Source organism: Oncorhynchus kisutch, linkage group LG1, assembly GCF_002021735.2.
Source record: "Oncorhynchus kisutch isolate 150728-3 linkage group LG1, Okis_V2, whole genome shotgun sequence".
Classification (NCBI taxonomy): domain Eukaryota; kingdom Metazoa; phylum Chordata; class Actinopteri; order Salmoniformes; family Salmonidae; genus Oncorhynchus; species Oncorhynchus kisutch.
The window spans coordinates 37,640,328-37,655,930 of record NC_034174.2 but is presented as its reverse complement, the minus strand read 5'-3'; the positions used below and the strand labels follow the sequence as shown (position 1 = coordinate 37,655,930).

General features: G+C 44.4%; 1 protein-coding gene across 2 annotated transcripts; it reads left to right on the top strand.

Moving 5' to 3' along the window:
• The first annotated feature begins 4,182 nt into the window (after positions 1-4,182).
• On the top strand, positions 4,183-14,653 carry LOC109895124 (nuclear receptor subfamily 1 group D member 1-like). 2 transcript variants are annotated; one of them, XM_020488780.2, is made up of 6 exons: positions 4,183-4,817; positions 10,091-10,396; positions 10,490-10,723; positions 12,043-12,590; positions 12,676-13,072; positions 13,173-14,653. In XM_020488780.2, exons 1-6 carry the CDS (start codon positions 4,802-4,804, stop codon positions 13,367-13,369), a joined length of 1,698 nt encoding a protein of 565 aa, XP_020344369.1. In that variant the 5' UTR covers positions 4,183-4,801; the 3' UTR covers positions 13,370-14,653. The 2 variants fall into 2 exon arrangements, with proteins under 2 accessions (XP_020344369.1, XP_031678993.1); XM_031823133.1 differs by lacking the exon at positions 4,183-4,817 and adding an exon at positions 9,221-9,313.
• The last annotated feature ends 950 nt before the right edge of the window (positions 14,654-15,603 follow it).

The following is a 15,603-nucleotide window of genomic DNA, read 5'->3' as shown; positions in this document are numbered from 1 at the left end:
AAATGTGCAGTTTTGTTACACAACACAATGCCAAAGATGTCTCAACTTTTAAGGGGGAGTGCAATTGGCATGCAGACTGCATGAATGTCGACCAGAGTTATTGAATGTTAATTTATTTACCATAAGCCGTTTTAGAGAATTTGGCAGTACGTCCAACTGGCCTCACAACTGCATACCACGTGTAACCACGCCAGCCCAGGACCTCCACATCCGGCTTCTTCACCTGTCACGTTGTAAACAGAGTGCCCCATGGTGACGGTGGGGTTATGGTATGGGCAGACATAAGCTGCGGACAACGAACACCATTTGAATGCACAGAGATACCATGACGAGATCCTGAGTCCCATTGTAGTGCCACTCATACGCCACCATCAACTCATGTTTCAGCATGATCATGCAAGGAGCTGTACACAATTCATGGGAGCTGAAAATGTCCCAGTTCCTCCATGGCCTGCTTACTCACCAGAAGTCACCCGTTGAGCATGTTTGGGATGCTCTGGATCTACGTGTATGACAGCGTGTTCCAGTTCCCGCCAATATCCAGCAACTTTGCACAGCGATTGAAGAGTGGGACAACATTCCACAGGCTACAATCAACAGCCTGATCAACTCTATGTGAAGGAGATATGTGCTGCATGAGGCAAATGGTGGTCACATCAGATACTGAGTGATTTTCTGAACCACGCCCCCAATTTTTTTTAAAGATATCTGTGACCAACAGATGCATATCTGTATTCCCAGTCATGTGCAATCCATAAATTAGGGTCTAATTCATTCATTTCAATTGACTGATTTCCTTATAATCAAATAACATTTTATTGGTCACATACACATGGTTAGCAGATGTTATTGCGAGTGTAGCAAACGGCTTGTGCTTCTAGTTCCGACAGTGCGGCAATATCTAACAAGTAATCTAACATTTCCACAACAACGACCTATTACACACACGTCTAAGTAAAGGAATGGAATAAGAATATATACACATAAATATATGGATGAGCAATGACAAAGCAGCATAGGCAAGATGCAATAGATGGTATAAAAGACAGTATATACATATGAGATGAGTAATGCAAGATATGCAAACATTATTAAAGTGGCATTATTAAAGTGACTAGTGATTCATTTATTAAAGTGGCCAATGATTTCAAGTCTGTATATAGGCAGCAGCCTCTCTGTGCTAGTGATGGCTGTTTAACAGTCTGATGGCCTTGAAATAGAAGCTGTTTTTCAGTCTCTCGGTCCCAGCATTGATGCACCTGTACTGACCTCGCCTTCTGGATGGTAGCGGGGTGAACAGGCAGTGGCTCGGGTGGTTGTTGTCCTTGATGATCTTTATGGCCTTCCTGTGACATCGGTGGTGTAGGTGTCTTGGAGGGCAGGTAGTTTTCCCCCAGTGATGCGTTGTGCAGACCGCACCACCCTCTGGAGAGCCTTGCGGTTGTGGGCAGGCAGATGCCGTACCAGGCCCGTAACAGCCCGACAGGATTCTCTCAATTGTGCATCTGTAAGAGTTTGTGAGGGTTTTAGGTGACAAGACAAATTTATTCAGCCTCCTGAGTTTGAAGAGGCGCTGTTGTGCCTTCTTCACCACACTGTCTGTGTGGGTGGACCATTTCAGTTTGTTCATGATGTGTACGCCAGGGGAACTTAAAACTCTCCACCTTCTCCACTGCTGTCCCGTCGATGTGGATAGGGGGGTGCTCCCTCTGCTGTTTCCTGAAGTCCACGATCATCTCCTTTGGTTGTTTTCCTGACACCACACTCCGAGTGCCCTCACCTCCTCTCTGTAGGCTGTCTCGTCATTGTTGGTCATCAAGCCTGCTACTGTTGTGTCATCTGCAAAATTGATGATTGAGTTGGAGGAAGCCTGTCTGGAAGTCCAGGACCCAATTGCACAGGGCGGGGCTGAAACCCAGGGACTCAAGATTAATGATGAGCTTGGAGGTTACTATGGTGTTGAATGCTGAGCTGTAGTCAATGAACAGCATTCTTACATAGGTATTCCTCTTGTCCAGATGGGATAGGGCAGTGTGCAGTGTGATGGCGATTGCATCATCTGTGGACCTATTGGGGCCGTAAGCAAATTGAAGTGGGTCTAGGGTGACAGGTAAGGTGGAGGTGATATAATCTTTGACTAGCCTCTCAAAGCACTTCATGATGACATAAGTGAGTGCTACGGGGCGACGGTCATTTAGTTCAGTTACCTTTGCCTTCTTGGGTACAGGAACAATGGTGGCCATCTTGAAGCATGTGGGGACAGCAGATTGAATATGTCCGTAAACACACGAGCCAACTGGTCTGAACTGTAACTCAGTCAAATCTTCGAAATTGTAGCATGTTGCATTTATATTTTTGTTCAGTGTATATTTAGTAGTCCTACACACTGAGCTATGAAAACAATGACTAACATTAAATGAATCATTTATATTGTGCCATTCTTGTAAGTCGTTGTGGTTAACTGCAATGATTAACTGATTAAATGTGATTTGCCTAACTGCAATTTATTTAACTACCGAAATATGTCTTGATTCAAATTAAATCTCATATTCATAATGAATTACACATCTATAGGCACAGTACATAACTGCTACATTCCGAATGTTAAAATATTTATGAATTACAGTTTTTAATGGTGGTGTTTGATTCACAGACAATGTAGCCTATATCTGTATTGCTTATATTCAATATCATGAAGACAGGTCATATATAACAATATGGATACCATTCCGTTTTGGTCAAGTGTGTCATAACCAAGTAACTTTGTCACATCATGATGCTTTTATTCAAAATCCGTCAAACTTCTATGATGTTCCATTAAAATGAATGTTATACCCTTATGCTGTGCTTATGAATGTGTAATTTACCGACTCTGAATCAGTTAATATAAATTGTTTTTAAATGACTGTAAACTCCAGAACTGTCGTGTCATTCTGTGCATAATTGCACGTTAATGCCCAAAGGGCGCAGTTCCATGTGTGGTTAATGCCGCGTTCAAGTACAAGTCGGAACTAGGAAACTCGGAAATGTCCGACTTGCTAACTGGTTGAAAGCGGCACGCGTATATCCTCAACCAGTTAGCAAGTCGGAAATGTCCTAGTTTCCTAGTTCCGACAAGTACTTGAACGCGGCATACATGACCAATGTCTGAAACATGACAATGACGTATAGCTATACACGTTTCTTGAATCGGAAACAACGTGGTCTTAAACTTGTGCAATATTACGCATATATAATTCACCTACTGCCCTGGTATATCATAAAGTTTGGCCAACAGTCGTGATCTACGGCGCAGTGAACTCCACGACGGAGTGGCGATGCTTCATTACGAAAAACACGTGAGGACATGCTCTGACGCTCTGGCTGTCGTGTCATTGGCTACCCATGCTGGGTTCACGAGGTTTAAAAGTGACGGCGTCTAGTAGCCTATCAGCATTGACCATATCTAACCAGCTGCCACAAAGAACATATAACACACACAGACCCATTTGACCCAATTGTATAATAATGTGTTATAACCTAGGTGTAGGCAGAGCATCTGCGTCACTCTTCATTACTTCTTTATTTAAAATTCGTTAGCATATATGATAATAAAACATGAGGCGCACGTACTAAGAGCCCCTCCAGCAGAGCCCAATGACCTACATTCAAATCCGTGTCTAACCACGGAAAACATGGGCACTCGGGATTCCTATGAGGTGCCTTTACTTAAGGACACCACATTGTATTTGAGAAAGCTTTGCTGCTTGATATGTGTTCTCTCATGTAATTGATGTTGACCCACATTCCCACCACGATTCATGCCAATTTCCGATGCTGTGATTCTAGGAAAAAACGAATCGCTTCTGAAGGCAGAACTTGATAGCGAGATGGAGGGAGCGGTAGCACGGTGAGCTCCGCCTCCTTCCCATGTGCTAGCCCTGGCTAGTCCCCTCTCCGTCCACCCTTCTTATCGCAAGGCCTCATATATTTGCATAGAATGTATGTCAGTAGGACACAAGGCTCCGCGGCTCACATGCCGCGCGCACATGCAACCGAGCTTTACTAGCCTCCCAAATGTTGAGAGTCCAACGGTTTCGCCTCCACTCTAGCTCTCCACCAATGAAAACGTGCGAACGAATAAAGGGCTAGAGGAGGGTGGGGGGTGTACAAGAGGTGGATGAGATACTCTATTAGAGCGTGACAGATGCAGTCAGAGAAAGAGAGAGTGTGAGTGTAATCCTTGGCATACAAAACAGAGGTTGAAGGGACAAAAAAAAATGGTCACATTTCTCAGACACCTGAAAACGTGATGGTGTAGTGTGGGCGCGGTGTATTGCCTATTAATGAGTGGGTGTGCCTAAACTACTTTCACACTTTTGACTTTGGAGATGTTCATGGTGACTGACTGGCACTAAAGCCGAATGCTTGGGATTTCTTTTCAAATAATGCTTGTTATGTTACAGTGATAGTTTACTGTACACCACACGACCTACGAACACCAAGCGAAGCAGGCTAGAGGCAGCAAGGCACTGAATTACACACCTTGGAGACGATTTGCAAATATTTCGTCAAACGATACCAGTTTAGGTTTTGCTGATCTTTAAATCAGTTTCGATATTTTTTCCATACTTGACGGGTTTGATTGACCCCCAATGACCTGCGCACAGTCTCATTGCTCTTATTGGGATTCCCGCTCTATGCTTTCTTGGCGGTTCATGACTATTTCACCTATATCAACGAAACTCCTCATTGACGCAAAGAGACAAACCAACATTGAATAATTCCAATACCGTTTAGAATCAACCAAATACCGGAAAAAATGGACAACAGCCCTGGTGAGTTCCATTTCCAAGTTATAACCAATCAATGCTATTGTCAGTTGTAGGCTAAAACATAAATGTATTTGCGAATACACTACTTGTAAATTAACACTACTGAGTAAATGTAATGTGTACTGTTTAGGCATATTCCTTCACTGTGTTTGGTACACGTACCGTGCGTAGTGGTAATGAGTTCATTGATAATGTCATGATCATGTATTGCCCGAGGCTTTTTTTGTATTCCCCCCAACCCTACCACCACTTCGGCAGATAATATGTATTCTATTGCTACTAATAGCTATTTTCGCTCACATAAAGAGTATATGTAGTTAACTAGTTATACATACATTCGTAATTTCTTTTTTCTGCAAGGGATGGATTTTTACCCACAGCGGCCAATCCACCATTCATTCTGTTTTTAACTCCAACCATCCGATGTCCACAGATTAACCCATCTTTTTATAATACAATTTTTGCTATGTAATTTTGCAATACATCCCTCCATTTTAAGTGAAATGCTACTTCGGTGAGGTATTGGACATATACTATTTCGCGTATTTACTTTCTATCGTGTAATAAGTTATGTTTTAGGTTACCTATATTTAAAATGTTTATATTGTAGTATACATTGGAGATAAGAAGATAGGTTCTATCTGGAATTGCGATTCCTATCCCAATGGCACAACTTTACATGAGCACTAATAATGCTCGGTGCCTGCAATTAACGCGGTTTTGTTAACTATATCTCAAAACTCGCTTTTGTATAATTTTGCTGCTATTTTGTCAAAGATAGATGGGCTAAATCAAAATTTTAATGCCAAGTGTGTTTTTGGGTGAAGGCTAATGTGAGTGATGCTTATGGTTTGGAGGGAGTGGGTTGTCGTATGGCATGCCACAATCTTTGCTATTTTGCGGCGACTGAGCTGACTGCTACTTCCCGATTCCCTACATGTAAATAACAAATTGACGTTCAGTACCGGTCCCACTTTACACGCTCGGTCAGTCCCTGGTGCCTGCACGTGCTGGTCGGCACTTCATGTGACTATTCCATTATTGATTTAGTGTTAGCTCCTTTTACATAATAGCAATTTTATGGATTGCCTTTGCTTGGAGAGTTGAGAATTGTTGGCGTAATTGAATCAAACCGGATTACAAGGGGAAAACGAAACCGTTCCAAATCCTTTCATCAGCAGCACTACTCCAGAAAGGCATTTTCAGAACTTCTCAAGCTACCTGACTGGTGTCTCCCCAAGCTTGTTCAGTGCTGCTGGGCATCATAACTTTTTTCTCTCTCAATGGTGTGTCAAGGACCTATCACGCCAATTCCATAGACATGAGAGACAAAACCATTTTAAAAAGAGCTGGTCCTGACATGAAGGCCACATTTGAACAGTTAACAGCTATTCAAGCCAGGTCTAAATTGAGTAGGTGGTGAATTGGTCATAAAAACGGTTTTATTATGAAATATTGTCTTCCCTGATCTACTGCAGGCACCAGCAGAGCTACAGTCAAAACATTTTTACCAATATAAAATGTACAATATAACAAAATATACAAAATACAAGATATGGAATACAAAAAGTAGTAATTCAGATATGAATTACCCAACATTTATTTCAATATATGCATATGTTTGGGTGCCAAACATATCCTATCAGTTAGTGGGTCATTGGCATCAGTGGAATGATGACCACTAGCCAACTCTCAGTAATGGGGAGTGTTCAACCTTTATTTCAACTGATATGTTGACCAAGTTGGCCTCCATAGTCCATGAATTCATAGCAGTGAATGAATCTCCATGGCAGGTCACAATATGGGAGTGGTTCCCTTATAAAGGGAAACCCTGTAAGCCTACAAGGTGACACAATTTAGATATAAAGATAATAGATAATAATATATTAAAGATATTCAAATTGCGTTAATTCAATAGATAATTGCCTTTTGAGTCAGGTTCCATTAATAATATGAGGTAATTACCATAACGGTCATGTTATGACACATTTGAGGCTGGAATAACTCAATTGCCAAGTATATTTCCACGAAGACAGCAGGGAATGTGACAGTGGCATTGATATTGAATGACCTAGTCCCCTATTTACAGCCATGTTCTCAAGTCTAATAAGTATCTTAGCTATTATTTGCATGGCAACAGTCTGATAATGATCGGCATCATGCGCCTGATTTACCCGAGTTCCCACCTTGCCTGTCTAGAGCCGACTTCACGTGCATAAACCTCCGCATCCACGTGCAGCGCGTGATTCCCACCCTCGCCTTCATATTTTTAATCTCCCTTGCGCTCTCCCCTCGCTCACTCACAGCCTTTCCGGGAACTCCTACTCACAGCCTTTCCGGGAACTCTGTTTTGCTGCTGCCAGAATTTGGTCAGTGGGTCAGAACGTTTTAGTACCCTATTCACTAGTTTAATGTTGATTTATTTACGCCGATATATTTTAATTTGGAAAGACAACTGAATAGTTTGATATACAGTATATTCAATATAGTGGATATTGTGATACTTTTGTAATACATGGTAGCAATACACAAAATGTCACATGTTGAGAATACATTGTAGCGATGGTTCACTCACCGATATCACAAATTACCCTGACAAGTAGCAAATTCAAATTCTCTAAATTCAGGTTGGAGGGTAGGCTGGCCTATATTTATAATATAGTTTATATGGTGGATCAAAATACACTGTTTTCTATGTCATAAAGTTTCTATAGGCTTCTACTCCAAGATACACTAATTGTTATATTGCCCCACTTCTTCTGCCAATAAATGCAAAGACTGCTATTCTGTCAATCATCAGAGCCGGATGGGAAGTTAATATGAGTAACTGGACAATATATATATATATTTTTATATTTAACCTTTATTTAACTAGGCAAGTCAGTTAAGAACTAATTCTTATTTACAATGACGGCCTACACCGGCCAAACCCAGACGACGCTGGGCCAATTGTGCTCCGCCTTATGGCACTCCCAATCACAGCCAGTTGTGATTGCCTGGATTTATCATTATTAATCTACTGGTATCCAATGTAATTGTGTGTATAACCAGTGGTTCACCCCAGTCTTATTCACAAATTTATTTATAGATTTACCATGTCATTGTAACACACTTACAAATGGCGAGGTTGAGATGATAGATTAGGCCAATGAGATGATAGGTTAGACAAGGAGGCAGTGTCTGGGATGTCTGGAGGGACAGAAGAAGGGAGGGAGTGAGTAAGGGTCACCAAGAGAGAGGGGGGAAAGGAGGACACGTTCCTGAGCACTCCCTCCAGCCAACCCACTATCAGATTAGCTCACCACGAGTCTCCTCACCCGACATGAGCCATGGACGTTTATCTGACTTCCAACGAAGCAGTGGAGTTAAAGCTGACCTCACCCTTAGTGACAGAGTACAGCGGTTTCACAACAGCAGTGGTTATATTACCATTATAGCTGTGTGACTATAGCACAGGGGTGAAGGTGAGAACTCAGAAGCCTGATTGTCAGATGGTAAGGGATATGGGCTTGCCTTTCAATAAACTAAACCGATAGTCACTATATTAACATGTTAGAAATTACAGGATTACAATATTATTGATGAGCTATTTGGTCTTCATTGATATGCATTTCAGTCCAAGCTGAGTTTTTTTCCACCTGTCTCAAGACTCACGGCCAAGTATACACACACGGCCAAGTATACACACACGTCACCTGGCTGTCTCCCTTCTTTTCTATGCCCTAAGAGTGGGTGGGACCTCCATTAAAGGGGGAGGGAATAAGGAGGGGTTAGTTACTGTCTATGTTTATCCTAGCTCTGAGTCATACAGCCCTTCCCCACCTGTGTCATAGCATAGTGCTCCAGGGAGGGGCCTTTCCTCGAGCCACCTGGCCAGGCTCAGGTTTCTGGTGAATTATGCTGTCTCTGCCATAGAGAAGGTCAGGGGTCAGGTCCCCCTCACTGGGCTGCCACTTGACAATGTAAACCAAACCAACAGCTCAGGACTATATGAGTGTGTGTCAATAGAGGGGGTGGGGGTAGATTTAAAGTCAGACATTTCAGGTAGAGGGGAAGCTCTGCCACACGCAAACAGTGAAGCCCCAGCAGTTATCACAGTCGGTGTTGGCACATGCTGGCAGAGGAATTATAGTCAGGCACACTCACTTTAAGCTAAACAGAATATCCCAGCCAGCAGCACTTGTCTCCTCCAGCAGAGAGAGAAACACGGCTATTGTTTCAGATAGCACAATGATGGGTTTGACCTGTATTGAAAACATGTAATGCTGACTGAAATTATATTAAAACCGCTTTTTCATCCTCCAGACAAGCTACCCCCCCCCCCCCCCCCCGGGGTTCCGGTGACTCAGTGGAATGCAATACACGCACAGCAGCCTGTCCTCTCTCTTTCAAACGTAAACCCTCTCTCTTTCAACCGTGAGCTCTCAGCAGCCTGTTATTGTACTGCGACTGTTGTCTACACGGGACTGCGGAAAGCGCCTTGTGTGTCAGGAGTCCATGTGAGTCGGCGGTCGTGTGGCAGGCAGTTTGAGCAAGCTCCAGGCGCATGAACAGGGAAAAGCGAGGCTTGCTGTTAGCGCGAGGAGGCAGCTGGCTGGCTGGCTGAACGTACACGTGAGGGGCTGTCGCTCTTCTCGTACACAGAGCACAATCTTTACAGGGAGGGAGGGGTAGAGAGGTGGGGAGAGGGAGGGAGTTATGAGCCATTTCCGAGTTTACGTACCGAACTTGCTTTGGAACGTTCTAGAACTTTTGAGTGGGCGCGGTACGGTACAATTTATATAGTCTAGATTTTTTTCTTACAAAATCGGGAAATGTTTTAAATACTTTTTACATTATTTTGTTGTTGTATATATTCAAGGTCTCACATCAAACACAGAATTAGTCAAAGCTAAAATGATAATGCTTTTTTGAAATCTTATAAATCCACATTTTGGAAAAAGACTATTGACAAAGATCTGGTTGGCCCCGAGGCAAGACTTGACCTCATTTTCCCGACACATTCTGACCTTCTATTACCTTTTACCAGCTTCTCTGAGACTGATTGTGGTTTAAATATCGACCTCGGGCAGGAGGTGTGTTCATGTTTGGTAACCCAGCCAAGTGCCTATTGCTCAACACTTATCTGTTAGTTGACCTACCTACCTTCGACACAGATATGAATCTAGATATGTTTGCACAGCTAGTTTGCTGACAGCATAGCCTAATGTCTGCTTCCTTGTGACATGGTAACACTAACTGCCCTCCCTCTCTCTCCTCTCATCTTTGCACTCCAGGTGGTGTGATACTGTATGCTGGATCATCTGGTAGTGCCAGCCCCAGCCCTGGCAGCCCCTCCAGCGGGTACCAGACCCAGTCCCCCCGGTCCTCCCACTCCCAACCCTCATCTCCTGAGCCTGTCTCGTTCCCCGAGATCGGCCCTCTGAAGAGAGAAAGAGGGGAGAACAGGGGTGGGCCCTCACCTAAACTAGTCTTCCAGTTCCCTGAAGCCAATGCCACTACAGCCGCTACATCCTCTGGAAACACCTACGCCCACCCTATGGTGGCCAAGAGGCCCTGCAGTTTCACTGGCACCTTCACCAGTAAGTACCACTTCTACTGGCTTTCTTTCTTTCTTCTTATATTTTTCTATTGTAATGTCTAACCAATCATTCCTATTTATGTCTACCTCACAGAGACAGGAGGCATGGTGCTCCTGTGTAAGGTGTGTGGGGACATCGCGTCTGGCTTCCATTACGGCGTTCACGCCTGTGAAGGCTGCAAGGGTTTCTTCCGGCGCAGCATCCAGCAGAACATCCACTACAAGATGTGTGTGAAGAACGAGAGCTGCCTGATCATGCGCATGAACCGCAACCGCTGCCAGCACTGCCGCTTCAAGAAGTGTCTCTACGTGGGCATGTCCAGAGATGGTAAGAGAGAACATTCTATCTTCCTCTCCCTCTTTTTCTCTCCTCTGGCCCATAGTTTCTGATTGATGACAGAAGCAGTTGGGGAGTCCCAGTAGTCATCAGTCATGGGGAAAACTGTGGCAAATACGGTTTATTTCTGGAAATTAGGCCACAGGCCGCTTCATTACCCTCCGTGTTAGGTTGAATGTGTTTGCACATCTATTAGAAGTATTACCACAAAGTCTATAACATACAGGCATTTAATAGGTCATGTTCTAATGGTAAACTATTAGAATGTTATTGGAGGATAGTACAGTTGGTACAGTTAGAGGCTCAGCTCCATCCCTCTCCTGTATGACATCATTTCCCTACAGGCCACCATACCCTCCAGAGGTATCTATAAACTAGGTGATAATAAATCATCTTCTTTTCTGGAGCAAACCTTTTGAGGTGACCTATAAAAGGAAAATGCTATAGAGGAGGAAAATGATCCACCATTGCACCAATTACCCAACAAAGCTCAAAGCATAGGTTTGGCCTTTTCGCTCTATATGTTATTTTAATACTTCTGTTATTTGAAGATGTATTTTAGGAATGCAAGGCATTTATATTTAAAACCACATTTGATGTCACTTACCTACCCTCTTTTTCCCTTTTCCATCTTTTTACCCTTCACCCTCCTTCAATCATCCTCTAATTCCCTCACCCTTTCACATTCCCTCTCGCCCATGATACTCTCTTTCGCCCTTTTCATTACCACTTCACCCCTTTACTCATACCCTATTACCCTCTCACTTTTTCCACTCCTCTACTTTGACCACTCCTCCCTCACTCTGTCAGTCACAATGACAACGTTTACTCTAGCTGACCCAAGAACCTACTTTGTGTTTCTTAACAGGGACACAGAGGAAGGAGCTAGAGAGCAAGAGTCAGCGAGGGGCGAGGTAGAAAGAGGAAGAGAGAGATCAGGGGGAAGGGGTGTAGCATACAGTAGCAGACTATAAATAGGTTTGCCAGAGGACGTGTGCTATGGAGAGGGGGATGGAAGGACTGGAGAGATGAAGAGGAGAAGGGGGGGGCGGGGTGGTAAACCATGTATTTTCATGGTCGATTGAAACAGACTGGTTATAGAGAGAGGAGAAAAGCTCCCCCAGCTTTCTTTACCCTGTAGGAGTAGTCAGTAATAATACAACACAGGGATTGCATTCCCAATCAGTGTCAGGGAGTAAAGGTTGAATTAGACTGATAAGTAATAGGCTACTGCTATACCAGCTCCAGTCACTGCCATCTGTATTATCCATTCATTGGCTAACGTATTCTCCCCATGTCCTCCTCCGCAGCTGTGCGTTTTGGGCGTATCCCAAAGCGTGAAAAGCAGAGGCTATTGGACGAGATGCAGAGCTACATGAATAGCCTCAACGAATCAGCATCCATGGAGATTGATTCCTCCCCTTCTTCCTCTGAGGCCCCGGCCAGCCCAGAACCTGGCGAGTCCATTTCCACTGCCTACCGCAACATCTTTGCCCAAGAGGATGTGAAGCCAGTAATCAAGATGGTCGTCAACAGCAACAACATCCGCAACAATCCAGCACATGATTCTGGCTACGCTCACCCCGCACCCCAAACCCACTCCCATTCCAACCCCTCTCAGGGGTACCAGTCACATCCCACACAAAGCTACCAGACCCCCCCTCGCTACCCACGCAACAACAATGTTGACAACGCCCAATATACCTACCAACCATCATCCAATCAGAGTCAATGCCCAATGTCCAATGGCAGCCAGTCTGCTCAGACCTTTCAAGCCAATCACAACAACTTTTCAGCCGGCGAGTCTCTAAACCAGACCACATGCCCCTGGAAGTTGAGTGGAGGCGCCAAAGTTCTGGTGAGTCTCGTTAAACCTCAGTATATGTACTGTATGTACAATGCATGGGTCATAGAGCCATTCTAACCCTCTCCCTCTTTCTCAGGCATGTCCCCTGAACACATGTCCCGTGGCCCCCCGTGACCGATCCAGCCAGCAGATCTGGGACGCCTTTTCCCAGTGCTTCACCCCGGCCGTCAAGGAGGTGGTGGAGTTTGCCAAGAGCATCCCCGGGTTCCAGAGTCTCAGCCAGCATGACCAGGTCATGCTGCTTAAGGCCGGCACCTTCCAGGTGCTGATGGTCAGGTTCTGCTCACTGTTCGACCCCAAGGAGAAGACGGTGACCTTCCTGAACGGCCAGACATACCCCCTGACATCCCTGCGGGCGCTGGGTATGGGCTCTCTGCTGGACGCCATGTTTGAGTTTAGTGAGAAGCTGGGATCTCTGGGCCTGGAGCCCGACGAGATGGCCCTCTTCATGGCTGTGGTGCTAGTGTCTGCCGGTAAGAGACTCATAAGAAACACACGCTTCTCTAAATATTTTTTTTAAATCACAGATGTTTAGATTTTTCACCATGTATATAACATTGTCTCCTCTCTCAGACTGTTCAGGTGTGGCTGATGTAGTTGCAGTGGAGCAGCTTCAGGAGAGTCTGATCAAAGCCCTGCGCTCGCTCATCACCCGCCGCTGCCCCGACGACAGCGCCCTCTTCCCCAAGCTGCTGCTGCGCCTGCCTGACCTGCGCACCCTCAACAACATGCACTCCGACAAGCTGCTGGCCTTTAGCATCGACCCCTAAGGGCCTGAAGGAACCACAGCCCGCAGGGGCACCCACTGACTACCGGACCCCCGAAAGGGGCAGTCCTCTTGGTGAACACCCTCATGACTCCTTCACTCCAGCCATAAGCCAGCAGCCGGTCATCCTCAGGCTCTCTTCAATGGGCTGTGTGTGCTGGAGCTAGGACTGGGGCAGAAGCAGGGTTGGACAGGGTGAATGAGTGGACTGAGAGGCATCTCAGAGAAAAATGGATAATAGGAGGGAGTCTCTTGAACTATGACCTCATGAACAATACTCACAGCTGGTAGAATCTCTCATAGACGTATAATCTGCCTAACAAGTTGGTGTGCTGGGAGTTAGACAGCAAATCCTCATCTTAGTCCAACTTAACTCCCATAGTTGAAGGACGAGAGTCTACAAATCCTCCATTACCCATATTTCCCAATGATAGTGACAGTGACTGAAGACCAAAAGATGGTTCCATTCCTCCTCTCTCATTTCGCGCATCACTATGTCCTCCTGTCCTGCCACAGACAGACAGAAAACCAGCAAGAAGGAAGCACACCCTTTTCACAAGAGAAAGGGCCATTTTCTTTCTACACATTCAAACACAGCACTTTCCATACATCAACAAGCCCACATGACAGAGCAATAGCAATGTATAACACACTATTAGATCCCTAACTGACTGTGTATGCACTGTTAAAACAGCCTAAGATATTTTCAAAATCATGTCATGAATCTTTTTGGAAATCCAATATTTGGGATTTGATGAGAAAATGTATTATTTACATTTGTAAGAATTGAGAGTATGAAGCATTATATTTGAATACTGTAATCAGGGAGACATTTGGTCATTTTAGACCTAATTTGTCGGGTTATATGTATTAAGGTATTCTATTGTTGAACATATTGTACATAATATTTGAGACTGGTTCCTACTTCATTTGAGTTGATTGCTGTATGATGTTAGCACTATTGAAGACACAAAGCGGGGGTGCTATGTTTGAGAGGTGCACGATTGTGTGTGTGTGTGGGGGGGGGTGCAAGGTATGCATCTACTGTATGGGGCCAGTGGTCTTCCTGTCATGAACTGATCCTTACAACCCCCAACACTCATCCTTACTGATGGAACCGGTGCACAAACCGTGTAAAAAATAAAAAAAACTGTTTGATTTGAACCTACATTATTGAAATATAACTATTGTTGATTGATTGATGCATTACCTTGTGTATATTTTGTAAATGTTTCATGGTTAAACTTCTTCCATAGAGAACCAATATTAAATGAGATGGTATACTGTACTTCTTGTGTATGACTCTTCACTCGTTTCCGTGTGTTATTGACTTATATAAAAGCCACTAACCATACCCAACATACCACACTGCACAACAGAGGCAAAGCAGTAACCTAGCAAAGTAAGGTCACTTTTAACAATGATGTTCCAGCTTTTGTCACCCATTATACCAAATGAATGATAATGGGCATCAGATCAATTAAGTGCCTTGTTACAGGCTGTTAAGGGCATTTGTATCAGTGTGTGTATATAAGCACACAGCTCACAGGTTAACACAAACTCGTCCTCGAAGAGCAGATATAACAGAACCATGCAGGGACAGAATGATTAGGATGCGAACTGTGTCAAATATATTTGATAGAAAATAATGTGGGTAAATGTGTCAAGTGTGTGTTTCTCCATCTACGTTGCTTACTTTTTGTAGTTTTAGGCTGTGTTTCTGTATCACACTTTGTGACATCTGCTGATGTAAAAAGGGCTTCATAAATACATTTGATTGATTGATTGTCTGAACATTACTTGTCGCAGAGCTAGATACAGATGAGAGTTGGGACGTGGCCACGCAGAGCTAGATACAGATGAGAGTTGGGACGTGGCCACGCAGAGCTAGATACAGATGAGAGTTGGGACGTGGCCACGCAGAGCTAGATACAGATGAGAGTTGGGATGTGTCCACGCAGAGTTAGATACAGATGAGAGTTGGGACGTGTCCACGTAGAGCTAGATACAGATGAGAGTTGGGACGTGTCCACGCAGAGCTAGGTACAGATGAGAGTTGGGACGTGTCCACGCAGAGCTAGATACAGATGAGAGTTGGGACGTGGCCACGCAGAGCTAGGTACAGATGAGAGTTGGGACGTGTCCACGCAGAGCTAGATACAGATGAGAGTTGGGACGTGGCCACGCAGAGCTAGATACAGATGAGAGTTGGGACGTGTCCACGCAGAGCTACATACA